This window comes from Oncorhynchus mykiss, chromosome 22, assembly GCF_057628025.1.
Source record: "Oncorhynchus mykiss isolate SJ-2025 chromosome 22, ASM5762802v1, whole genome shotgun sequence".
NCBI classification, from domain to species: domain Eukaryota; kingdom Metazoa; phylum Chordata; class Actinopteri; order Salmoniformes; family Salmonidae; genus Oncorhynchus; species Oncorhynchus mykiss.
In genome coordinates this window covers 31,748,759-31,776,049 of record NC_143043.1, presented here as the reverse complement: position 1 = coordinate 31,776,049, position 27,291 = coordinate 31,748,759, and the positions used below count along the sequence as shown (strand labels likewise).

Here is a 27,291-nt window from a genome sequence, read left to right as displayed (position 1 = left end):
CCCTATCCAACCTGACAGAGCTTGAGATGATCTGCAGAGAAGAATGAGAGAAACTCCCCAAACACAGGTGTGCCAAGCTTGTAGCATCATACCAAAGAAGACTCAAGGCTGTAATCATTGCCTTTATGTGCTTTAAGAAAGTACTGAATAAAGGGTCTGAATACTTATGTAAATGTGATATTTTTATTACATTGGCAAAAAAAAATCTGTACCTCATAACAAAGCAAAACCAGGTTTTGTGTGTAGATTGATTAGGAAAACATTGGAAAAAGTCAAGAGGTCTGAATACTTTCTGAATGCACTGTGTGTACGTACTTATATATTTACTTATTTACATGTAACTTGTGTATGGCTAGATGAATGCATTAATGGGTGTATGAAGGTACAGTATCATGAATGGATACTTACATTTTAAGCTTTTTAGAAAATCCAAAAGGCATTGTTTGAAACAAAATAATTGTTTATTTGGCATTCCTTTGGTTAACATTTATGATCTTACCGTTGAGCAATATTCACACCAATTTTCAAGTAACAGTACATATTCATTTATTTATTTCTGAATGCAGAAAATCTAGTTCTCTCTTCTTTCTCATATCTTTCATGAGTACAAATCTGATAATGTGGCACAAACCATCCCACTAATCAACATCAACGTCCTCTCTCCACAGATGCTGGTGGTAAGGTGCCACCTATTGACCGAAAGTAGAAATGCATTGAGAAATGCATTGAGATAGAACATAACAAAAATATCCTCATTTAATAAATATACCCTTTCGATCTGATTGGTACAGAAGGTATTGCTTCAGTTCTGTGGGGATCTGAAGACCATGGATTGAACTAAGTCTGGCCTTTCCCAAAACCTTCCTGATGGACAGCCGGCACTGCTGCATCAGATGAGACACTCCTGGTCAGCCATCAGAGGAGAAACAGCCATCATTTAGATAACATCAAGATGTTCTCAGGGTTTGATATTGTTTATAACACAAGCACAATACTATGCAAATCTATTAATAAATCATGCAAGAACCAAGAATCCTTTCACAAACACATCCATGATGGATTTCAACTCGATGTATACAACAGCAGTTCAAAGCACCACAGAATCTTCTGTTCAAAATCTTACGGGTCTAGCTACCTCCTCTGTGGCCCAGTAGTTTCTCAACGGGGCTGTTGGGAGGGGCCAGGTCCAGGGGCTGCTTGCCCTGTGTGTCTCTGCAGTTGCAGTCAGCCCCGTGCTCCAGGAGAACAGACACCAGCTCAGGGTTGGACAGACGGGCTGCCGTGTGCAGAGGAGAGTCCCCATCCTTACTCCTGTTCACACTAGCACCTGACAGAGGGCATATATGTGTGGATATTGTGTGTAAATGTGTGGATTTTGTATGTAGCCTACCGTAAATGTCAAATGAGAGTATCATATAGTATTTGAGCACCTTGTGATAGAAGCACCCTGGTCAATGTCTAGTCCAGATTCTATCTATCTATACATCCTTTCTGCGTAATAACAAACTAAAGAGAATACATTTTCATACCAAGCTGAAGCAGTTTCCTCACGGTACTCAGATGCTGATTTGTGCAGGCAATGTAGAGTGGCGAGCCTGATTGGTCAGTGTGCTGATCTACATCTGCCCCGTGATGAACCAGAGACTCAATGCACTCTGGGTGACCTGGACATAGATATATTCAGGGGATAAAGAACAGTGTATGGGATCTGCTTTGAAAAACTGCTTACTGTATCTAAATCTGGGGAATGATACATTTCATTACACTATCATAAAAAATATCAAATCTGACTGGTTTAAAAAAGTGCTATAGCTCCTAGGTATTACAACAACAAAAAAATAACTGCAACAACAACAAATGGAGTTCATGGTGCTTTTTTTTATTTGATTAAAGCTGACGATAAAAGCTAAGAATGTGACCCCTGACCTTTGGCTGCAGCCTCGTGGATGGGGGAGGCTGAGAGGCTGGATCCCTGGGGTGAGGCTCCGTGCTGGAGGAGCAGGGTCACACAGGCCACGTGACCCCGGGCACAGGCCTCCGACAGAGGGGTGGTCTTCTCCAACATGGGGACATTCACCTGGTACCGCAGACAACAACATATATCTTGCCAGATACCTCTACCATCCTATACAAACCAACATAACTGCTGGTGATAGCCTGCTGAGAAAGTTAACACTCCACTGGTTGTCACATTTCAAGCATATTAGTGTGTCTGGGAATGGAGGTTGCACACCTATATGGAGATAAACACTGCTCAAAAAATAAAGGGAACACTAAAATAACACATCCTAGATCTGAATGAATGAAATATTCTTATTAAATACTTTTTCTTTACATAGTTGAATGTGCTGACAACAAAATCACACAAAAAATTATCAATGGAAATCAAATGTATCAACCCATGGAGGTCTGGATTTGGAGTCACACTCAAAATTAAAGTGGAAAACCACACTACAGGCTGATCCAACTTTGATGTAATGTCCTTAAAACAAGTCAAAATGAGGCTCAGTAGTGTGTGTGGCCTCCAGGTGCCTGTATGACCTCCCTACAACGCCTGGGCATGCTCCGGATGAGGTGGCGGATGGTCTCTTGAGGGATCTCCTCCCAGACCTGGACTAAAGCATCCGCCAACTCCTGGACAGTCTGTGGATGGAGCGAGACATGATGTCCCAGATGTGCTCAATTGGATTCAGGTCTGGGGAACGGGTGGGCCAGTCCATAGCATCAATGCCTTCCTCTTGCAGGAACTGCTGACACACTCCAGCCACATGAGGTCTAGCATTGTCTTGCATTAGGAGGAACCCAGGGCCAACCGCACCAGCATATGGTCTCACAAGGGGTCTGAGGATCTCATCTCGGTACCTAATGGCAGTCAGGCTAACTTTGGCGAGCACATGGAGGGCTGTGCAGCCCCGCAAAGAAATGTCACCCCACACCATGACTGACCCACCGCCAAACCGGTCATGCTGGAGGATGTTGCAGGCAGCAGAACATTCTCCACGGCGTCTCCAGACTCTGTCACATGTGCTCAGTGTGAACCTGCTTTCATCTGTGAAGAGCACAGGGCACCAGCGGCGAATTTGCCAATCTTGGTGTTCTCTGGCAAATGCCAAACGTCCTGCACGGTGTTGGGCTGTAAGCACAACCCCCACCTGTGGACGTCGGGCCCTCATACCACCCTCATGGAGTCTGTTTCTAACCGTTTGAGCAGATACATGCACATTTGTGGCCTGCTGGAGGTAATTTTGCAGGGCTCTGGCAGTGCTCCTCCTGCTCCTCCTTGCACAAAGGCGGAGGTAGCGGTCCTGCTGCTGGGTTGTTGCCCTCCTACGGCCTCCTCCACGTCTCTTGATGTACTGGCCTGTCTCCTGGTAGCGCCTCCATGCTCTGGACACTACGCTGACAATCACAGCAAACCTTCTTGCCACATCTCGCATTGATGTGCCATCCTGGATGAGCTGCACTACCTGAGCCACTTGTGTGGGTTGTAGACTCCGTCTCATGCTACCACTAGAGTGAAAGCACCGCCAGCATTCAAAAGTGACCAAAACATCAGCTAGGAAGCATAGGAACTGAGAAGTGGTCTGTGGTCCCCACCTGCAGAACCACTCCTTTATTGGGGGTGTCTTGCTAAATGCCTATAATTTCCACCTGTTGTCTATTCCATTTTCACAAAAACATGTGAAATTGATTGTCAATCAGTGTTGCTTCCTAAGTGGACAGTTTGATTTCACAGAAGTGTGATTGACTTGGAGTTACATTGTGTTGTTTAAGTGTTCTCTTTTTTTTTTGAGCAGTGTATAAAGTGTTGGTCCCATGTTTCCTGAGCTGAAATAAAATATCCTAGAAATGTTATATGTACGCACAAAAAGCTTATTTATATGTGCACACATTTGTTAACATTCCTGTTAGTGAACATTTCTCCTTTCCCAAGATGATCAATCCACTTGACAGGTGTGGCAAATCAAGAAGCTGAGATTAAACAGCATGATCATTACACAAGTGCTCTTTGTGCTGGGGTCAATAAAAGGCCACTCTAAAATGTGCAGTTTTGTCACACAACACAATGCCACAGTTGTCTGAAGTATTGAGAGTGCAATTGGCATGCTGACTGCAGGAATGTCCACCAAAGCTGTTGCCAGAGAATCGAATTAGCCGCCTCCAATGTTGTAGAGAATTTGGCAGTGTGTCCAACCGGCCTCAACCGCAGACCAGGTGTAACCGCACCAGCCCCGGACCTCCACATCCGGCTTCTTCACCTATGGGATCATCTGAGACCAGCCACCTGGACTGCTGATGAAAGTGTCGGTTTGCACAACCAAATAATTTCTGCACAAATTGTCAGAAAGTCTCAGGGAAGCTCATCTGCGTGCTGACTGCAGTTTGGCATTGTAAACAACTTCAGTGGGCAAATGCTCATCTTGGATGGCCACTGGCATACTGAAGAAGTGTGCTCTTCACGGATGAACCCCTGTCACAACTGTAATTGGCAGATGGCAGGGCATCGTGTGGGCGAGCGGTTTGTTGATGTCAACATTGTGAACAGAGTACCCCATAGTGGCGGTGGGGTTATGGTATGGGCAGGTTATAAGCTACAGACAATGAACACAATTGCATTTTATCGATGGCAATTTGAATGCACAGAGATACCATGACGAGATCCTGAGGCCCATTGTCGTGCCATTCATCCGCCGCCATCACCTCATGTTTCAGCATTATAATGCACAGCCCCATGTCGCAAGGACCTGTACAGAATTCCTGGAAGCTGAAAATGTCCCAGTTCTTCCATGGACTGCATACTCACCAGACATGTCACCCCTTGAACATGTTTGGAATGCTCTGGATAGATGTGTATGACAGCGTGTTCCAGTTCGAGCTAATATCCAGCAACTTCGCACAGCCATTGAATAGGAGTGGGACAACATTCCACAGGCCACAATCATCAGCCTGATCAACTCTATGCGAAAGAGATGTTCCGTGCTGCATGAGACAAATGGTGGTCACATCACATACTGACTGGTTTTGTGATTCATGCCCCTATTTTTTTTAAAGGTATCTGACCAACAGATGCATATCTGTATTCCCAGTCATGTGAAATCCATAAATTAGGGCCTAATTGATTTATTTCAATTGACTTATTTCCTGATATGAACTGTAACTCCGAAAAATGTTTTTTTTAATTGCATGTTGCGTTTATATTTTTGTTCAGTGTATATATTTTTTATCTTAATTTAACTATGCAAGTCAGTTAAGAACAACTTCTTATTTACAATGACGGCCTGCCAAGAGCAACAACACGGTAGCAACACAACATGGCAGCAGCACAACATGGTAGCTGCACAAATATGGCATAAACATTGTTAGGCACAGACAACAGCACGAAGGGCAAAAAGTGTAGAGACAACAATACATCACGTGAAGCAGCCACAAGTGTCAGTAAGAGTGTCCATGATTAAGTCGTTGAAATGGCGATAAAACTGTCCAGTTTGAGTGTTTCTTGCAGCTTGTTCCAGTCGCTAGCTGCAGTGAGCTGAAAAAGGAGCAACCCAGGGATGCGTGTGCTTTGGGGACCTTTACAGAATGTGACTGCCAGAACCGGGGTTGTATGTGGAAGATGAGGGTTGAATGCGGGTATCTCAGATGTGGGGAGTGAGGCTTAAGTTTTTATAAATAAGCATCAACCAGTGTGTCTTGCGACGGGTATACAGAGATGACCAGTTTACAGAGGAGTATAGAGTCCACTGATGTGTCCTATAAGGAGCATTGGTGGCAAATCTGATGGCCGAATGGTAAAGAACATCTAGCCACTCGACAGCAACCTTACCTGCCGATCTATAAATTACGTCTCCGTAATCTAACATGGGTAGGATGGTCATCTGAATCAGGGTTAGTTTCACAGCTGTGGTGAAAGAGGAGCAATTACGATAGAGGAAACCAAGTCTAGATTTAACCGTGGCTTGCAGCTTGGATATGTGCTGAGAGGACAGTGTACTGTCAAGCCATACTCCCAAGTACTTGTATGAGGTGACTACTGGGGAGGTGCCAGCTGAGTATAAGCCTGTATCATCTGCATATAAATGGTTGAGAGAGCTTCCTACTGCCTGAGCTATGTTGTTGATATTCTGTTTTCGCTCAGTGCTTTATAAAAACGAAAATGTAGACTATTCAACAGTTAAATAAATTGTTACACTCCAATTCAGTAGCTATTGAAACATGTGACTTTACACTCACTCAGTGTACAGTTGGGGTATTGTTGTCTACAGATTTGTGCTAGTAATGTTAAAGTGACAAGGAATGAGTGAAGTTAATCGACAAATAACTCTACAGACACATTTATAACCCATATTCAGAGGGGTCTGCCTGTATTTGGCCTGTGCTTGTTCTACATTGAAATTGAATCATGTAAATAATGTATACAGCTTTGTGCTGTGAGTCTTAAAATCAGCCAAATTCAGAGATGGTGCAGATTAGAGTGAAATTCCTTACTCACATTTGCCCCATTTTCTAACAGTAACCGGGCACAGTCAGTGTGTCCCTGCATACATGCTCCATGAAGGGGAGAGACTCTGTCTTGAGTGGCCAGGTTGACACACGTTCCCTGTGAAGAGGGTTGAAAAATGACACACAAATATAAAACCAATCCTATTCCCTCTGCCAACCATAGATAGACATTTCTCCATATTGAAATTGCTTTGAATGTTTAGTGTGCTAAGCTGTCCCTTGAATAATGCTGTGCTTAAGTGATGCATTCCATCTACATCCCCATTCCGCAGACAATGGTAAGGCTATTGTTACTTTATAAACAGAAATACCAAATAGCAGTTACACTAAAGCCTGCAGGCATGAGCGTGCATAATAAGGACCCACAGGGCACACACTGGTTGAATCAACATTGTTTCCATGTCATTTCAATGCAATTACATTGAACCAACGTGGAATAAACATTGAATTGACGTCTGTGCCCTGTGGGTCTGGGTGTGCCTTCCTTACCTGAGCTATTAGGTTTCTCAGTGTGAGAACACGTCCATTGTAGGCTGCATCATGAATGGGAGACCAATCTGACTCCATATCTTATAAGAGAAGAACAACAATCATAGGATCATTCACAGATACAGACATTCATTGGCCAAAGCATAGATATAGACAAGTGGAAACTTTTACTGTATCTCACCAAGCAGTCTACTCACCACTCATCAAAGGGTTGGAGAGAAAAACAACTGATCCAGTCTGGGTAGCATTGTTCCTCTGGTTGTCACTGCTGTGTCCTGTAGCCTGTCTCATTGTTGACCTAGAGAGTTCCCCAAATCAGACGGGAGTCTAGTAGTCTGTCTTGCACCATTGGTTTTGTAACATCAGCAACTGGACTTCGACCTGTCGCTGGAGTCACTTATCTGTACCCGTCTGTTCCTGAACTGTTTTTGGGTGATTTCGACATCACCTCCCAACTTAAAGCCTGTGATGTCATTTCCCCTCAGCTTCAGTCTGCCCTGCAGGAAGTGGTTTTGAATGCATTGCTGGGCTTGTTTTTACAGTGCATATGGTGTTCATTAGACCCAATTGTGGGCAGAGAGAGTGAGTAGAATCCTGTTGAGCAGATCTGTAACTTGACACTGTCATCACAGACAGTTCACACCCATCACCTGGAGCTAAACAGGGAGGGTTAGAGGGAAGGAGGGGGCTAGAGTAAGAAAGGGGGCTGGAAAGATACATAGGAGATGTGCAGGTACACGTTTGTTTTTGTAGTTTGGGTAATGTGTCAACATCATGACTGACACTTTTTCCTTGGATACAAACTGTAAAGCCATGCTTTAATTGGAGGACTTTTCCATGCCTAGTTATTCATCAGCTGTAGTCAGACTTTACATGCAAGTTTCCACAAATCCAATCAATGTTTGGAATGAAATTCAGTTCAAAAAGCTGGCTGGATAGACTTAGAAATGCCTAAACTTTACAAGGAGAAATTCCAGGCTCACAGAAATTTGCCAGAGTTATTTGCCAGAAACCAGTTTATGCTCCCTACTTTTTCCATTTGGAGGTTAAACTGTTGTCTTACTGAGGAAACATGCCAGAAAGACTTACTTACTGCATTGTCTGGCATAGATAAACTAGCATCCGGTTCGCCATGAGATCCGCCATGAGAATAAACTAATCATCCACATAAGTTAGTTGATTTTTATATACCCCAGAATTGCTACCCCACATTGACATCGAGGCAAACACATCGAGGCAAACATTTGACAGTGAGAAAACATGGCAAGGCACTCCTTAGCATGCACATTCTGTGACATACATTCTTCATGGATGCAACGTGATTCTCTAATGAAAACATTCTCTACATAAGTTATTTTATCCACCACCAGATGTCAGCAGCAGTTAGGTTTGTTCATTGAGAGAGAAGGAAAGAGAAGCGAGAGCTGCAAACATCCAATTCACTATGATGTTGATATAATCCCTGCCACTGTAAAATTAAAACACACATTACTTTGTGCCTTGTCAGAGAAGGTGCATGGATTAGAATACCACTGTATAAACCCACTGAATGTCCTCTCTGTAATCAATGCATATTCATAGCTCCATTGATCCACAAATCATTTCTACAACGGTTCACCTGCTTTTCGGGTTCTTAGAGCTGGAATGTAGCAGATCCTCTAGCTCCTCAGGTCAGGTGCTGCACAGTAGGCTATTCATAAATGATCTGTCTGGACAGGGTAGGGTTTAGTAACTTTGTTACTCTATTTCAACTTCCTAATGTATCCTACCTACATTCAAACCACTCAAAACAACTGCATAGTATCAGATGTTCATGTACAATTGGTAAAAGATTGCATACTGTGCAATTCATATTTTCCACTAGGACTACAGCATCTGCTATTTATTAAAGGTATGATTCAGTATTTTCCTGAACACACATTTCCACGTTTTCTCACACTCATAGTGCAATTTATACTTAATATTATAGAGGCATGGACAATTTTGTGAAAACATTTTACAACAAAAAGCAGCCTAAGCCTTTTTACTACAAATGTTGAGCAACATTCTTATGTGGCCTCTTACCAATGTGGGGCAGTTAAACCCTGACTGGAAGAATTAAATAGAAGCACATGATGATTCAACCCGTGATTTTCACTTGAAACAGACCTCATGCCACGGACTAAATTAATGAATTTTCCTTTATTTTCTCCCCTGACACCGTAGCCTGCTTCTTTCCATCGAGTCCATGATGGCATCCCCAAGGCTGGAGACGTTCTGCTGCCCAAACCGAGACGCATCGACCGAATTTGTCATTACTTTTCAGCCCCTCTTCTTTGGCGCCATTTGCATCGGTAGTGCAAGTTTAAGTTTCATATTTTCTATTTTACAAATTTTGCCCAAACGTAGGGGTTACAGGCGCCTTGGACAGTACCCTCTTCCCAAACCAGCGTCTTCGTCGAGAATATTGTTTATCATCAGCATATGTGATATACTGGGATGTGCAGGTAAGGCTATGTCCCGTTACTTTTCATGAACAACTTCCGCGTCATTGTCGATACAATGGAGAATTTAATCAAAGTTGTAGGCATACACCACGTTTGTAATTGTGTTCCTCTACTTTACTGTTCAATTTTAGATTGTTTATCACAGCTTATGACAATGGAACCAGATATTGTAGCTAGTGAAATACCATTTATGCAATTGGCATTTTGCAGGCCAATAGGTCTCACATATCATCAGTCAAAGAATGGATTGTTAGCCTACTAGCTTGATTTCACTGCAATCATTACACAAGGACTGAGAGTAGAATGTGTATGTGGAGGAGCAACAGATACACACACAATTGTGATTGTGATATAGCCTGGAATCGAACCAGGGTCTGTAGTGACGCCTCAAGCACTAATATGCAGCGCTACTCGGGAGCCCCCCTCATTGACATCCTGCAAAACAGATCTTTATAAGATGGTCAGATGTTTTGAGAGGTCTTGTTGTGTTTGTCTCCTCCAGGTATCATAGTGAGGTCATCCATCTGGCTGGGCCTGCCCAACCTTGTCAGAGGGATCAATGTGGCCAACAACAGCGACATGTGGCCAGAGGTGTTCTGTGTCGGCAGTGCAGTATGTATGATAGATGTTTTCTTGACCATGTGAACTAACCAAGAAAACCGTCTGACCTAGCAGAGGAGACAAATATGAGCTCAGCAAATATACAGTACTGGGAGTAACAGGCTAGCAGATGATATGATCTTACATTTGAAACAGTCACTTGCATGACAAAATGGTGGTTAAAGGGATACTTTGGGATTTTGGCAATGTCGCCCTTTATCTACTTCCTCAGTGTCAGATGAACTTGTGGATACCATTTTTATGTCTCTGTGTCCAGTATGAAGGAAGTTAGAAGTAGCATGCTAGCAGATACCCATAGACTTCCAATCATTGTGCTAGTGAGTTAATTGCCTTGTGAAACTACCTCTAACTTCCTTCATACCTAAAGCTTAAAGAAGTTATAACAACCATCTCACTGCACACAGCAGAGGGTGTTGAGGAGAGTCAGGCGTGTTGAACCAACACCTTTATTTAGAGCAGGTATTCCCAAACTGGGGGTATGCACAATGCCGTTGGGGGTACGCCAAATAAAAATGTGATTCATATTTTTTGAAATTTAAAAAATCTTCACATTTTCAAACAGTACATTTATATTTTCCACCGGGGCTATACATTTGGGTGAGGTTTTTTTCTCGCCTGAGTAGCCCTGTTTCACTGCCAAAAATCAAATTCAACCATCTAGTGTTCATCGAAATAACAACACAATGTCAAATACAGGTAGCCCAGTCAAATAATGAATATCCAATCACATTAACTGTTACTCTCTCGCAACTTCTCACAACTTGATGAAACCTTCACTCTTCTGCAGACATTTAGAAACACAACATCCCATTTTGAAAAATAAGCCAAGGGAGTTTTTGGAGCGAGAATTAAGATGACTTTCAAGTAGTAAGACGTATAAAAGCAACAGATACCATTAATAAGAAGGGGCTAGAAGGGTATTATATGGTGAGCTACCAAGTGGCTAGGATAGGCAAGCCCCATACTATTGTGGAGGACTTAATTCTTCCTGCTGCCGCGCATATGGCTGGGACAATGCTGGGGGAAAAGGCCCCAAAAAACTATACAGACAATCCCCTCCATTATGTTTATGGGGGGTCAATTAAGGAAGACATCCTCTTCTGGAAACAGAAGAGGATATTTTTTAGTTACTGGACAGCTTTGTGACATCAAATGGACTTCGGTGGTCAAGATGTGTTTGTATCTGTACTGATGGCGCTAAGCCATGACAGGGAGACATAGTGGAGTGGTAACGTGCGCGCAAGCAGTTGCTCCCGACGCCACTTGGGTACACTGCAGCATCCACAGAGAGGTTCTTGCTGCCAAAGGAATGCCTGACAGCTTGAAAGACATTTTGGACATTACAGTGGAAATGGTTAACTTTGTTAAAGCAAGGTCCCTGAACTCTTGTGTATTTTCTGCACTGTGCAATGATAAGGGCAGCGACCATGTAACGCTTTCACAACATACAGAATTGCGCTGGTTATCAAGGGGCAAAGTATTGACATGTTTTTTTAAAATTGAGAGACGAGCTTTAAGTTGTCTTTACTGACCATCATTTTCACTTGTCTGACCGCTTGCATGATGATGAATTTCTCACACGACTGGCCTATCTGGGTGATGTTTTTTCTTGCCTGAGTGATCTGAATCTTGGATTACAGGGACTCTCCGCAACTATATTCAATGTGCGGGACAAAATTGAGGCTATAATTAAGAAGTTGGAGCTCTTCTCTGTCTGCATTAACAAGGACAACACACGGGTCTTTCCATCATTGTATGATTTTTTGTGTGCAAATGAACTGAAGTTTACACACAATGTCAAATGTGATATAGCGAAGCATCTGAGTGAGTTCAAATCAAACCAAATTGTATTGGTCACATACACATGGTTAGCAGAAGTTAATGTGAGTGTAGTGAAATGCTTGTGCTTCTAGTTCCGACCATGCAGTAATATCTAACAAGTAATCTAACAATTTCACAACAACTACCTTATATACACACAAGTTCAAAGGAGTGAATAAGAATATGTACATATAAATATATGGATGAGCGATGGCCGAACGGCATAGGCAAGATGCAGTAGATGGTATAGAGTACAGTATATACATATGAGATGAGTAATGTAGGGTATGTAAACATTGTCATCTACAAGACCCTGATAGGTAAAGTCCCCCCTTATCTCAGCTCGCTGGTCACCATAGCATCTCAGGATCTCATCTCAGGATGCTCTCAATTCCACCTTCTCCATTACTGTCCCGTCGATGTGGATAGGGGGGTGCTCCCTCTGCTGTTTCCTGAAGTCCACAATCATCTCCTTTGTTTTGTTGACGTTGAGTGAGAGATTGTTTTCCTGACATCACACTCCGAGTGCCCTCACCTCCTCCCTGTAGGCCATCTCATCATTGTTGGTAATCAAGCCTACCACTGTAGTGTCGTCTGCAACTTGATGATGGAGTTGGAGGCGTGCATGGCCACGCACTCATGGGTGAACAGGGAGTTCTAGGAGAGGGCTGAGAACGCATCCTTTTGGGGCCCCAGTGTTGAGGATCAGCGGGGTGGAGATGTTATTTTCTACCCTCACCACCTGGGGGTGGCCCGTCAGAAAGTCCAGGACCCAGTTGGACAGCTTAATGACGGGTTTGGAGGGCACTATGGAGTTAAATGCTGAGCTGTAGTCGATGCACAGCATTCTTACATCGGTATTCCTCTTGTCCAGATGGGTTAGGTCAGTGTGCAGTGTGATTGGGATTGCGTCGTCTGTAGATCTATTGGAGCGGTAAGCAAATTGGAGTGGGTCTAGGGTGTCAGGTAGGGTGGAGGTGATATGGTCCTTGACTAGTCTCTCAAAGCACTTCATGATGACGGAAGTGAGTGCTACGGGGCGATAGTCGTTTAGCTCAGTTACCGTAGCTTTCTTGGGAACAGGAACAATGGTGGCCCTACTGAAGCATGTGGGAACAGAAGACTGGGATAGGGATTGATTGAATATGTCCGTAAACACAGGGATGCCATCTCGGCCGGTAGCCTTGCGAGAGTTAACACGTTTAAATGTTTTACTCATGTTGGCTGCGGTGAAGGAGAGGCCGCAGGTTTTGGTAGCGGGCCGTGTCGGTGGCACTGTATTGTCCTCAAAGCGAGCAAAGAAGTTGTTTAGTTTGTCTGGGAGCAAGACATTGAGGTCCGTGACGGGGCTGGTTTTCTTTTTGTAATCCGTGATTGACTGTAGACCCTGCCACATACCTCTCGTGTCTGAGCCGTTGAACTGCTACTCTACTTTGTCTCTATAATGACGCTTAGCTTGTTTGATTGCCTTGCGGAGGGAATAGCTACACTCTTTGTATTCGGTCATGTTTCCGGTCGCCTTGCCCTGATTAAAAGCAATGGTTTGCACTTTCAGTTTTGCGCGAATGCTGCCATCAATCCACGGTTTCTGATTCGGGAAGGTTTTAATAGTCGCTGTTAGTACAACATCACCGATGTACTTGCTAATAAACTCGCTCACCGAATCAGCATATACATCAATGTTGTTGTTCGACGCTATCTGGAACATATCCCAGTCCACGTGATCGAAACAATCTTGAAGCGTGGAATCAGATTGGTCGGACCAGCGTTGAACAGACCTGAGCACGGGCGTTTCCTGTTATAGTTTCTGTCTATAGGTTTGGAGCAACAAAATCGAGTCGTGGTCAGATTTGCCGAAAGGAGGACGAGGGATGACTTTGTATGCGTCACGGAAGTTAGAGTAACAATGATCCAGAATTTTCCCAGCCCGGGTTGCGCATTCGATATGCTGATAAAATTTAGGGAGCCTTGTTTTCAGATTAGCTTCAGTTGGGTGTGCAATTACGCAGGTACTTTCCCAAAACGGATGACACAAACAACTGGATTCATTATCCCTTTCATGCCCTGCCTCCAGTCCAGTTACCGATATCTGCACAAGAGAGCCTCATCAAAATTGCAACAAGCGGTTCTGTGAAAATTGAATTTAATCACAAGCCACTGCCAGATTTCTGGATTGGGCTGCGCTCAGAGTATCCTGCCTTGGCAAATCGCTCTGTTAAGACACTGCTGCCCTTTGCAACCACATACCTATGTGAGAGTGGATTCTCAGCCCTCACTACCCTAACCCTAACCCTAAATACAGGCACAGACTGTGTGTGGGAAATTATTTAAGACTGAGACTCTCTCCAATACAACCCAATATTGCAGAGTAATGTGCATCCTTTCAAGCACACCCTTCTCATTGACATGTTGTGAGTTATTCACAATTTTAGATTAAAAAAGTTTTATATGTAAGATGGCTAAATAAAGAGCAAAATTATTGATTATTATTATTTTATTATTTGTGCCCTGGTCCTATAAAACCTCATTGTCACTTCCCATGAGCAGGTTTGTGACAAAAACTCACCCTCATTCTTATGTTTAATAAATGTATCGTATAGTCTGTGCGTGTGGCAGGCTTACAATGATGGCAAAAAACAACATTTGAGAGTGCGCTGACCCTGGTGCTTAGAGGGGGTACGCAGCTGAAGATTGAATGTTTGAAGGGGTACGGGACTCTAAAAAGTTTGGGAACCACTGATTTAGAGCATGTGAAATTCCCTGAATAAGTAAATTACTCTGCAGGGAGCATTTAGCAACCTTGACCCAGTTTTTGGGCTTTAACACACTGACTGACATTTCCTGAGATGGTCATGTATACATATAACTCTTAATGCATATGGAGACACATACATAGGCTTATTTGAAATAAAAGAGATTAGACCTATATTAGTTTTAGTTACATTAAAAAGCAATCTAGTTACTTATTCAGGAGAGATTCTAAACCATGTCTATAATCCTGTATGATGCTAGATTAAGTATTGTTTATATACAGTGTGTTGTTCTGATGTTGAATCTGGTTTTGTCTTCCCCAGATGTGGATCCAGCTGTTCTTCAGTGCATCCTTCTGGTGGACCTTCTGTTACGCTGTGGACGTCTTCCTGGTGGTCAGAAGATCTGCAGGAATCAGGTAGTCTATACTCTCCTCCTACCATCTATCACCTTCTGCTGTATCACTTCTATATCAAGTCTGTTCTCTCTCAATAAAACTCTTGACTATGTCTCCAATTGGGGGGAAGTACTATAGCCTCTGATGTGCGCTATCATCAATATAATATCTGTAATCTCTCAATACAATATAGCTACAACTCCTCAATATAGAATTCCTGTCTTTCCAGTTGGGGAAAAGTACTACAGCCTCTGATGTAACGCAAAACCAAATATTGTGTTGAATTATTAATACTGGCCTAACGATATGCCACTTCCATTAGAAAGTGGATGTGTAAATCTGCTCTTCACTTCTGATACTTCTCTCTGGGCTTTACCGTGTATCTCATATGTAATTATCTTGGCCAGGTCGCAGTTGCAAATGAGAACTTGTTCTCAACTAGCCTACCTGGTTAAATAAAGGTGAAATATATATATATATATATATATATATATATATATATATATATATATATATTTGTTTAATAAGTGAAATATTGTGTGCAGTATACTATGTGTCTTTTGAAATCTCTACCTGGCTCATGACGTGATGTCTTGTTGATCCGTCAGTACCATCATCCTCTATCACATGATCACATGGGGTCTGGCCGTGTTGCTGTGTGTGGAGGGTGTGGCTATGCTCTACTACACATCCATCTCCAGGTATGTCAACAGCTTCCCACTGGGCACGGATGTCAATTCAACATCTATTTCACATTGGTTCAACGTCATTTCATTGAAATGAAGTGGAAACAATGTTGATTTAACCAGTGTGTACCCAGTGGGTTGGCTTTGTCTGTGTCTATGACATAACGTTTGTGTTGTTCTGAAATGCACTGAAAATGTAGACTTGCGAATGTTTACTGTACTGCTGACTGTCAACATACTGGGATGAGTGAGCATTGTCTCAGAATACATGAGGAATGTATGATATTGTGCTAACTGGTGTGAATAACACAATGTTTTGCTTTTGTTCTTGATGTTAGACCAGTTTTCTGTGCATTCCAAGACCTGCGCAGTGCTGGCAGTCAATAGCCATATTGTAGTTAAATGACTGAGGATTGTGGTGTGCAAACCCAATATTTCTCTCTCTGCTGATTCTCCTGTGATCCTTCCTCCCTGCTTGGAGGAAACGTGCATGGTTGTGTGATGTGCAGTGCAGTGCATTTCTCTCAGTGTGGTCTCTTGTGTTGCAGCTGCGAAAATGGCCTGCAGCATGCCATTCCTCACTACATTACTACCTACGCTCCTCTAATGCTGGTGCTTATAGTCAACCCTACACTGTTCGCCAGGACTGTGTCTGCAGGTCAGTTCACCCTGCCCCTCCGGCCCAAGCTCTTTATGATACAGAGCCCTGAATAGGCAATATGCTTCCAAAATGGCACCCTATTCCCTATTTAGTGCGCTACTTTTGACCAGGGCCCAGCACACTCATATCAGATATTCCATACAGAGATCAATACTAACAGCTCTATTGTATGGAACTGTACAGGCCTACAGAAATGTGTTTTTATCTCTAAACGTTTTAATCTTTCACACCTATTCTTTTTCAAAATAAAGGTTTTGTGATGATCATCAAAATAGAAAGAAAGGAAAGGAAGTGAACGTTTGTATTTTCCATTTAGTGACAGCATTATTGAAGGGACGACAAGGGATCTACACAAAAAACGAGAGACGCCTTGGAACAGAGATAAAAATACGCTTCTTCAAAATCATGCTGGTCTTCTTTATTTGGTAAGACCACAATATTGCATTTCATTGTTGTATACACAGTACACAGTATGCAATTTCTCCTGTGTTCTATTGTATTGTGTTCTGTTGTATTGTCAGCCAAACAGCATACAAATAGCTTGATGGCAATTGAAATGGTCACACCTACTCATTCAAGAGTTTTTCTTTATTTTTACGTTGAAGAATAATAGTGGAGACATCAAAACTATGAAATAACAGACGTGGAAGTATGTAGTAACCAAAAAAGTGTTAAACAATTACAAATATATTTGAGATTTTTCAAGTAGCCACCCTTTGCCTTGATGACAGCTTTGCACACTCTTGTCATTCTCTCAACCAGCTTCATGAGTAATGATTTTCCAACAGTCTTGAAGTAGTTCCCACATATGCTGAGCACTTGTTGGCTGCTTTTCCTTCACTCTGAAGTCCAACTCATCCCAAACCATCTCAATTGGGTTGAGGTCGGGTGATTGTGGAAGCCAGGTCATCTGATGCAGCACTCCATCACTCTCCTTATTGATAAAATAGCCCTTACACAGCCTGGAGGTTGTGTAAGGTTGTCCTGTTGGGAAACAAATTATAGTCCCACTAAGGGCAAACCAGATAGGATGGTGTATCGCTGCAGAATGCTGTGGTAGCCATGCAGGTTAAGTGTGCCTTGAATTCTAAATAAATCACAGACAGTGTCACCAGCAAAGCACCCCCACACCATCACACCTCCTCCTCCATGCTTCATAGTGGGAACCACACATGCAGAGATCATCCATTCACCTACTCTGCATCTCACAAAGACACGGTGGTTCGAACCAAAAATCTCAAGTTTGGACTCATCAGACCAAAGGACAAATTTCCACCGGTCTAATGTCCATTGCTCGTGTTTCTTGTTCCAAGCAAGTCTCTTCTTATTATTGTTGTCCTTTAGTAGTGGTTTCTTTGCAGCATTTCGACCATGAAGGCCTGATTCACACATTCTCCTCTGAACAGTTGATGTTGAGATGTGTCTGTTACTTGAATTCTTTGAACATTTATTTGGGCTGCAATCTGAGGTGCAGTTTATTCTAATGAACTTATCCTCTGCAGCATAGGTAACTCTGGGTATTCCTTTCATGTGGAGGTCTTCATTAGAGCCAGTTTCATCATAGCACTTGATGGTTTTTGCAACTGCACTTGAAGAAACTTTCAAAGTTCTTGAAATGTTCCGGATTGACTGACCTTCATGTCTTAAAGTAATTGCGAATTGTTGTATTCCTTTGCTTATTTGAGCTATTCTTACCATAATATGGACTTGGTCTTTTACCAAATAGGGCTATCTTCTGTATAACACCTCTACATTGTCACAATACAACTGATTGGCTCAAATGCATTAAGAAGGAAAGAAATTAACAATTAACAGGCACACCTGTTAATTGAAATGCATTCCAGGTGACTACCTCATGAAGCTGGTTGAGAGAATGCCAAGCGTGTGCAAAGCTGTCATCAAGGCAAAGGGTGGCACCTTTTAAAAATCAATTTTCACTTTGTTGGTTACTACATGACTACATATGTGTTATTCATAGTTTTGATGTCTTCAATATTATTCTACAATATAGAAAATTGTAAAAAAAAAAACGTTTAAAAAAACTTGAATGAGTAGGTTTGTCCAAACTTTTGGCTGGTACTGTATATTACAGCTCTTGGCAACAAAGTCACCTTAAATTTGATTAAGGCAACTGTCCTTCCTGACTGTCTTTCATAAAGTCCATGACTTTCCTCCGAGAGGTCATACTCATAATCCTGTAGTGTAAATCCATGTATTTCTAAAAACACACTTTCAGAACATTATGAAGACCCGCAGAGGCCCCTTGGAATCTAATATCCAAGTTTCCAAATGGAACAACTGGCACTTCAACTGAGTTTTTACTACACTTTTAATCAATTACTTTAATTACTTTTGTAGGTAGCCCTGGGTGAATCTGTCCAGTCAGCAATGGTACAAAACATTGGCACTATTAAAAATATGCCTCAGTTAAAGAGGTTTCCTCCATGGTCAACATTTAACGAGTATCAGATCGACAATAGATCTCAAGACAAATCCCTCTAAAACATTCTGTATGCTTTCCTGCCATTAATGTACAATACCTGTATTATACTTCCCACTTTTCAGCTGGCTTCCCAACATCATCAATGAGAGCCTGCTGTTTTACCTGGAGATGCAGACGGACATAAAAGCCAGTGACCTGAAAAATATACGAAACACAGCCCTCATCACTTGGTTTATCATGGTGGGTTCACTTTGAATCCATTTTGATGATAGTAAACGATCTTAGCCAAAAGCGTTTGTTTGTGTAGCAAACTTGTCCAGCACCAATGTTAGTGTGTTACACTGAAGGCTCAGGTTTGTTCATACCTGAGGGGTTCTGTGTTCTACTGTTTCAAGGGGATCCTGAACCCCATGTCAGGCTTCCTCAACACGTTGGCCTTCCATGGCTGGACGGGCTTTGATGTGGACTGCAGCCTGCAGAGGAGAAGGGAGCTGGCCTGGGATTCAGCCTCCACCTCGGCGGCTAACAACCCCATCGTGGGCTCCACCCTGCTCTACCAGAGCCACGTCCAGGAGGCCAAGAACATGACCGGCAAGAACATCAAGGGCAATGGGCAGCCAGCCTCTGACGCCATCAGCGTCCTATCAGAAGGTAATGGGCATACATGGCTGCAGAGCAGGGAGAATGACAATGGTAACGCCTGGGCGTATCAGGGCTGGTGAAACCGGTAATACCCACACTGGTCATCATCATCTAGATTCTAAAGAGCATGGTGCTGCCAATAAAGCTGCTCTTGGTCTGTTTCATATCATATTATGTTTTAGATTATAAAGTTATAGATGGCTTCAGACCCATAGGAAATGTGCCTCACTCACCAGGCAGAGGTTCCCTTAGTAAAGCCAGTTTTGATAATATAATACTGTCAGACATTGTCCCCAGGACCAGCTTAGATGATTACTTGTAGAGGATGATGTTCTGAGCCAGGAGAACTTACCGGGGACAAAAGGATTTGGTTCTAATCAAGAAATGACATTTACAGTGGCCTCAAAGTATTCACATCCTTTGACTTTTTCCAATTGTTGTGTTACAGCCTGAATTGAAAATGGATTAAATTGAGCTTTTGTGTCACTAGCCTAAACACATAATGTAAAAGTGGAATGTTTTACATTTTTTTAAACAATTTAATTAAAAAGCTGAAATGTCTTGAGTCATTAAGTATTCAACCCCTTTGTTATGGCATGTTTAAATAAGTTCAGGAGCAAAGATTTACTTAACAAGTCACATAATAAGTTGCATGAACTCACTCTGTGTGCAATAATAGTCTTGAATGTCATTTTTAAATGACTATGTAAACTCTACTCCACACATACAGTTACTGTATCTTTAAGAGCCATCAGTCGAGCAGTGAATTTCAAACGCAGATTCAACCACAAAGACCAAGGCCAGGGAGGTTTTCCAACGCCTCGCAAAGAAGGGCACCTATTGGGTAGGCCGTCAATGTAAATAAAAATGTGTTCTTAACTGACTTGCCTAGTTAAATAAAGGTTAAATATAAAAACATACATAAAATATTGGTAGATGGGTAAAAAAAACAAAATAAAAAAATAAAAAAACAGACATTGTGTCACGCCCTGGTCAAAGTATTTTGTGTTTATCTTCATGTATTGGGTCAGGCCAGGGTGTGGCATGGGGTTTTTGTATTGTGTGTTTTGTCTTGGGGTTTTGGTGTGTATGTATTGGGATTGTAGCTAGTGGGGTGATCTAGCAAAGTCTATGGCTGTCTGGAGTGGTTCTCAATCAGAGGCAGGTGTTTATCGTTGTCTCTGATTGGGAACCATATTTAGGCAGCCATATTCTTTGAGTTTGTCGTGGGTGATTGTCCTTATTGTCCTATGTGTCATTGGTCCTGGCGCAGTGTTAGTTTACACAAGTATAGGCTGTTTCGGTTTTCGTTAAGTTCTTTGTTTTGTAGTGCTTGTTATTGATTCGTGTTTTACGTTCATTAAACATGGATCGCAATCTACACGCTGCATTTTGGTCCGACTCTCTTTCTACCGAAGAAAGCCGTTACACATTGAATATCCCTTTGAGCATGGTGAAGTTATTAATTACACTTTTGATGGTGTATCAATACACCCAGTCACGACAAAGATACAGGTGTCCTTCCTAACTCAGTTGATGGTGAGGAAGGAAGCCGCTCAGAGATTTCACCACCTAAATGACAGAGTGAAAAGAAGGAAGCCTGTACAGAATACAAACGTTCCACAACATGCATCCTGTTTGCAATAAGGCATTCAATTAAAACTGCAAAAAAAATGTGGCAAAGAAATTAACTTTATGTCCAGAATACAAAGAGTTATGTTTGGTGCAAATTCAGCACAACACATCACGGAGTACCACTCTTCATATTTTCAAGAATGGTGGTGGCTGCATCATGTTATGGGTATGCTTGTCAATGGCAAGGACTATGAGTTTTTTAGGATTAGAAGAAATGGAATAGAGCTAAGCACAGACAAAATCATAGAGGACAACCTGCTACCTGGTTTCCAACAGACACTGGGAGAAAAAATCACCTTTCAGTAGGACAATAACCTAAAACACAAGGACAAATACACAATACAATGTGTTGTGATAAATGCCTTGTTTGCTATTAAACCTGTTAGTTCATATGCCTTGCGACCATGATATATGCTTAGGGCTGAGACAATAAAAAGACAGTGGCAGAATAAATTCAACTTTGTAAAGTATATTGCAGGTAACAAACAGTTACATGACCTACAGTATGGTCAATAAAGTTAATGTTTACGACAATTTCGGACTACTAAACAACTATTGATTTAGAACCACAGAGAAATACTGCAGGTCGCAAACACTACTATTCCAGCACCATTTCAACTTCAACATCATATCACCTATGATTACTCTAATACATTGACAACTTAAAGATAGTAAAAACAATTTAGTCCAATCAACAAAAGCTAAATGTGATGTGGCTGGCCATGGTTCTGATTTGTGTGTGTGTTCATGCAAGCAGAAAAAACATTTTGACTCACCCTACTTGTAGAGAAATGCCAATGCCATCCTCCTCTCTTTCATGTTGATGAAACAGTCTATGACTCTACCATACAGTACACACTTCAGTTTGTTGTTGTCCTAGTCGACCTGGCTAAAAGTCTTGCTCACTAGCCTAATGTCCTTTCATGGGAGACCGTAGCTAGTTAACATTAGCCTTCTACATCTAGCTACATATTGACCTTCCTTCATCTCAGTCCAGGGGCACAATGTATTTTATGGTTGGATCAAAATCGCAGTTATAATCATTAACCAGTATAGAGAATTAAGTAAAACCACAAGGCCAAATCCCTATCGCTATACATGGCTAATTTAGGAAAAGGCCAATTTTTGCTAGCTAGCTAGCCACCGGAAGACAACACACAACGAGAAGCAACAATTCAAGTTGTTTCTATCGATGACGTATTTCTCTGTGATAGGAGTGAAGCCAAATCCAAACTGGTTTCCCTTGACACTGTCTTTTGGCGTACCAGGACCGTTCACAGTTCAGCTCACTCAGTTTAGCTCAACGCTGATTGGCTATTATTTTAAACTTTTCTAATCAAGGAAGGCCAAATGCTCACTGGCTTCCCTTGCATTCAATGCTATGTGCGGCAACAATGTCATAATATTTTTGACCAGACAGCATCAGATGGATGGGCTACACATAAGGAGGCAGGGGGGCACTGTTTCGCTCACTTGGTTGCTTTCTCCAGTGAGATACATTCAGCATCTTGCGAATTGAAAGAAAATTATGAAAATACAAAGAGATACATTTTTTTCTTAGTCCATTTTTTGGGGTAGCCTGGCTTCCCCTGGCATCCATGAATACACGGCACTGTTCCTGAGTGGCCTAGTAACAGTTTTGTCTTGGCTTAGAACTTTTGTGAAACATCACAGTTAAAAATATATGGCAAATAGAAATCAGACTGGATGGTGTTCAGAGATAGATGGGCAGGGTTAAGGGTAGTGGAAGGATAGGAGTAAAAACAAACAAGATGACTTTTGTAAAATAGATTGTGTCAGTAAAATTGATATACTGTAGTATGTATAAGCTGGAAGTAGATGCCTATGTGTTGTTGTTCATTAGTTTACTCCAATTAGGGAAGGGGTGGTAGGGTTCATGGAAAATAATATAGGAAAATATATTTTTAAAAGATGTGGATATATGTGTAATGTATGCATGTATATATTTGAAAAGTATTCAGACCCCTTAACTTTTTCCACATTTTATTACGTTACAGCCATATTCTAATATGGATTGAATTGTTTTTTCTCATCAATCTACACACAATACCCCATAATGACAAAGCAAAAATAGGTTTTTAGAAATGTTTGCAAATGTATTACATATAAAAAATTTAAATACTACATTTACGTAAGTATTCAGACCCTACTTAGTACTTTGTTGAAGCACCTTTGGCAGCTATTACAGCCTTGAGTCTTCTTGGGTATGACGCTAAAAGCTTGGCACACCTGTATTTGGGGAGTTTCTCCCATTCTTCTCTGCAGATCCTCTCAACCTCTGTCAGGTTGGATAGGTAGCGTCACTGCACAGCTTTTTTCAGGTCTCTCCAGAGATATTCGATCAGGTTCAAGTTTGGGCTCAGGCTGGGCCACTCAAGGACATTTAGAGACTTGTCCTGAAGCCACTCCTGCGTTGTCTTGGCTGTGTGCTTTGTGTCGTTGTCCTATTGGAAGGTAAACCTTCGCCCCAGTCTGATGTCCTGAGCGCTCTGGAGTGAGTTTTCATCAAGGATCTCACTGTACTTTTCTCCGTTCATCTTTCCTGACTAGTCTCCCAGTCTCTGCCTCTGAAAAACATCCCCATAGCATGATGCTGCCACCACCATGCTTCACCTGGTTTTCTCCAGACGTGACGCTTGGCATTCAGGCCAAAGAGTTCAATCTTTAGTTTCATCAGACCAGAAAATCTTGTTTCTCATGGTCAGAGTCCTTCAGGTGCCTTTTGGCAACTCCAAGCGGGCTGTCATGTGCCTTTTACTGAGGAGTGGCTTCTGTCTGGCCACTCTACCATAAAGGCCTGATTGGTGGAGTGCTGCAAAGATGGTTGTCTTCTGGAAGGTTCTCCCAACTCCACAGAGGTACTCTGGAACTCTGTCAGAATGACCATCGGGTTCTTGGTCACCTCCATCAAGGTTCTTCTCCCCCAATTGGCCAGGCAGCCAGATCTAGAAAGAGTCTTGGTGGTTCCAAACTTCTTCCATTTAAGAATGATGGAGGCCACTGTGTTCTTGGGGACCATCAATGCTGCAGAAATTATTTGGTACCCTTCCCCAGATCTGTGCCTCGACACATTTGTAAAAACCTGTTTTCGCTTTGTCATTATGGGGTATTGTTTGTAGTTCGATCAGGATTGTATTTATTTGATTCATTTTTGAATAAGGCTGTAATGGATTTTTTTTGTTGAAAAAGTCAAGGGGTCTGAATCCTTCCCGAATGCACTGTATAGAGTATTTCTAAAAACATAATTTCACTTTGTCATTATGGGGTATTGTGTGTAGATGGTTGAGAAAAAATATTTGTAATACATTTTGAATTGACGCTGTAACACAGCAAAATGTTGAATAAGTCAAAGGGTATGAATACTTTCTGAAGGCACTGTACTGTTTTTGTAGTATAGTAGAACATGTATTGAACAGGGATGTGCTGCTGTATATCTTAAATCCATAAGGTCAAATATTTCAAATGTTCTACTATTTAAACAGACTCAGTGAGTTGTTTGTGTGCACAATTTCAAGATAATGTACACCGATATTGAATGTTTTTGATTGATGTTCAAGATCCCTGACAGTCATCCTAACTTTTAAATGAAAACCACTTAGAAAAATAAAATAAAAATGTAAATCATGACTTTCAAGGATCGTGAATCCCATGGGAATTAAGTTTCAATATCGAGTTGAGGTGAAAATTGTTAGGTTTGACTTTTTTTTTTTAACAAGAGGATCCAAATATTTGAACCCATAACAACACATGCAAATAGAGTCCTGTCGAAACTATTCAAAAATTCCCAAAATACATTTGTCAATCATTTGAAACATATGCCAGATATATTTGTATGAAGTTGTTGTGCATGCCTTGAATGAAGACAGCAGCAGCAGAGGACGTATGATAATTTTAGGCACTTGGGAGTTATGATTTGAAGTGTAAGAGAAGGGATATATTGTATATACCCACCTAACTCAGTCATCTCCCCTATCCCCTATTTTGTCTTGCTAGGTTCAGAGTCTAGTACAATTGAAATCGACATTTCCACTGAGCACCAAGACTATGAGGATATAGACGCAGATGGAGAATCATTGGGGAGTTCTGCAAGGCACTAGCTGCTGCATCACCTGCTGCCAGCCTCCATCTTGTTTTGTCTCTCCCCTACTGAGTTTTAGACCCTGTCCCCATCCGCTGTTTGAAAAACCTCAACTCAGACACCTCTTTGGATCCAACAGCAGTGTTAAAAATGATCTGTCTACCTGTACCATTTCATTTATTTCGCTCTTAAGAACTGCCATTTAATTACTGCTGTAGCACAGTCATAGGCTTGATGTTGTCACAGAACAACATGACACATTTGGCCACCAGTCTGCTCCTCATATGTCGTGACGATACATAACAGGACCAGTTAATTTGCCTCATCACTGAACTGGGTGGGAAAATCTATGTGTTCTATTTCTTTGTTGGCCGGGTATGGTTCCCAATCAGAGGCAGCTGTCTATCATTGTCTCTGATTGGGGATCATACTTAGGCAGCCTGTTTTCCACCTGAGTTTGTGGGATCTTGATTTTGTTAGTTGCTGTATTAGCCTGCAGAACTTTACTTTCGTTTATCTTTTTTTTTTTTTTTGGTGTTCATCAAAATAAAGAAAGATGTACGCTTACCACGCTGCACCTTGGTCTCATTCCAACAACGGACGCAACAGAAGATACCACCACAAACAGACCAAGCAGCGTGGTCAGGAGGAGAGGACACAACGGAAACCTGAGAGGCAGCCCCCCCCAAAAAATTGGGAGGGGGGGCAGATGACGTGGGCGTCGGTGCTGAGGGGTGAGACCGAGGAGGAATTCTTGGACTGTTTGAGCGAGGAGTGGTTGGCAGTGGAGAGGGACGAAAGAGTTTGGAGGGGTTGGAGTCTGGAGCAAGACCGTTGCTATGAGGAGCGTGTGACCCTTCAGGCACCATACTTTGCGGTTACACGTACTGTGTCTCCGGTACGCATCCACAGCCTGGTGCGCTCTGTGCCAGCTCCCCACATTTGCCGTGCCAGATAGGGCATTCAGCCAGGACGGTTTGTGCCGGCTCAGCGCTCCTGGTCTCCGGTGCGTATCTTCGGCCCCGGATATCCCGCGCCGGCTCTGCGCACTGTGTCTCCAGTGCGCCTTCACAGCCCAGTGCGTCCTGTACCAGCGCCCCGCAGTTGCCGGGCTAGGGTGAGCATCCAGCCAGGACGCGTTGTGCCAGCTCTGCGCTCCAGACCTCCGGTGCGTCTCCACGGCCCAGTATATCCTGTGCCAGCTCCACGCACCCGGTCTCCTGTGCTTCTGCCCAGCCTGGTAAGCCCTGTGCCAGCTCTACGCACCTGGCCTCCAGTGATGATCCATGGCACGAAGCCTCCAGTGATGGTCCATGGCACGAAGCCTGCAGTGATGGTCCATGGCACGAAGCCTGCAGTGATGATCCAGGGCACGAAGCCTGCAGTGATGATCCAGGGCACGAAGCCTGCAGTGATGATCCAGGGCACGAAGCCTGCAGTGATGATCCAGGGCACGAAGCCTCCAGCGACGATCCGCGGTCCGGAGTCTCCAGAGAGGGTTCCCGGTCCTGCAACTGTCCCCTGGCAGGAGCCTGCGGCGGTTTGGTTCCTCCAGCAGTGATCTACGGTCCGGAGTCCCCAGCGACGATCCCCGCACCAGAGGCACCACCGAAGTGGGGGGAGAGCCTCATGCGGGGTCTGCGTCATGGGGAGCGGGGTGGGGGGGGGGGTTAGGTCAGGATGTGACTTGGGTGGGCAAATCTATGTGTTCTATTTCTTTGTTGGCAGGGTATGGTTCCCAATCAGAGGCCATCGTTGTCTCTGATTGGGAATCATACTTAGGCAGCCTGTTTTCCACCTGAGTTTGTGGGATCTTGATTTTGTTAGTTGCTGTATTAGCCTGCAGAACTTTACTTTCATTTATCTTTTGTTGTTTTTTTGGTGTTCATCAAAATAAAGAAGTACGCTTACCACGCTGCACCTTGGTCTCATTCCAACAACGGACGGGATGAGAGGGAGGGTTTCAGTGCATTGTAATTTCAAGTTTGATAATGTTAAATGATAACATTAAATATCTCCTACAGTGCTACACTAAGTGTCTACTTCATCATTATGCACA

General features: G+C 42.7%; 2 protein-coding genes across 2 annotated transcripts; one reads left to right on the top strand and one right to left on the bottom strand.

Moving 5' to 3' along the window:
* Positions 1–442: 442 nt before the first annotated feature.
* LOC110501649 (ankyrin repeat and SOCS box protein 9) lies at positions 443–7,612 on the bottom strand. Its single transcript, XM_021579353.3, has 7 exons — positions 7,188–7,612; positions 6,991–7,070; positions 6,491–6,598; positions 1,927–2,077; positions 1,530–1,664; positions 1,136–1,327; positions 443–904 (listed from the first exon to the last, which is right to left on the bottom strand). The coding sequence occupies exons 1-7, from the start codon at positions 7,279–7,281 to the stop codon at positions 753–755; spliced, it is 912 nt and encodes a 303-aa protein (XP_021435028.2). The 5' UTR covers positions 7,282–7,612; the 3' UTR covers positions 443–752.
* A 1,403-nt stretch (positions 7,613–9,015) lies between these two features.
* Positions 9,016–27,261, top strand: LOC110501648 (G protein-coupled receptor 143). Its single transcript, XM_021579352.3, has 9 exons — positions 9,016–9,476; positions 9,979–10,088; positions 14,993–15,087; positions 15,675–15,767; positions 16,301–16,410; positions 16,730–16,838; positions 18,979–19,096; positions 19,252–19,507; positions 25,148–27,261. Exons 1-9 carry the CDS (start codon positions 9,218–9,220, stop codon positions 25,249–25,251), a joined length of 1,254 nt encoding a protein of 417 aa, XP_021435027.2. The 5' UTR covers positions 9,016–9,217; the 3' UTR covers positions 25,252–27,261.
* The last annotated feature ends 30 nt before the right edge of the window (positions 27,262–27,291 follow it).

Excerpts from the sequence above, each read along its gene's own strand:
- LOC110501649 (XM_021579353.3), bottom strand. The coding sequence starts at position 7,281 with ATGAGACAGGCTACAGGACACAGCAGTGACAACCAGAGGAACAATGCT. Across the intron at positions 7,071-7,187 it reads CTCCAACCCTTTGATGAGTG|ATATGGAGTCAGATTGGTCT; the intron begins GTGAGTAGACTG and ends TTCTCTTATAAG. Across the intron at positions 1,665-1,926 it reads CCACGAGGCTGCAGCCAAAG|GTCACCCAGAGTGCATTGAG; the intron begins GTCAGGGGTCAC and ends ATCTATGTCCAG.
- LOC110501648 (XM_021579352.3), top strand. The coding sequence starts at position 9,218 with ATGATGGCATCCCCAAGGCTGGAGACGTTCTGCTGCCCAAACCGAGAC. Across the intron at positions 15,768-16,300 it reads TACTACACATCCATCTCCAG|CTGCGAAAATGGCCTGCAGC; the intron begins GTATGTCAACAG and ends CTTGTGTTGCAG. Across the intron at positions 16,411-16,729 it reads CGCCAGGACTGTGTCTGCAG|TGACAGCATTATTGAAGGGA; the intron begins GTCAGTTCACCC and ends TTTTCCATTTAG.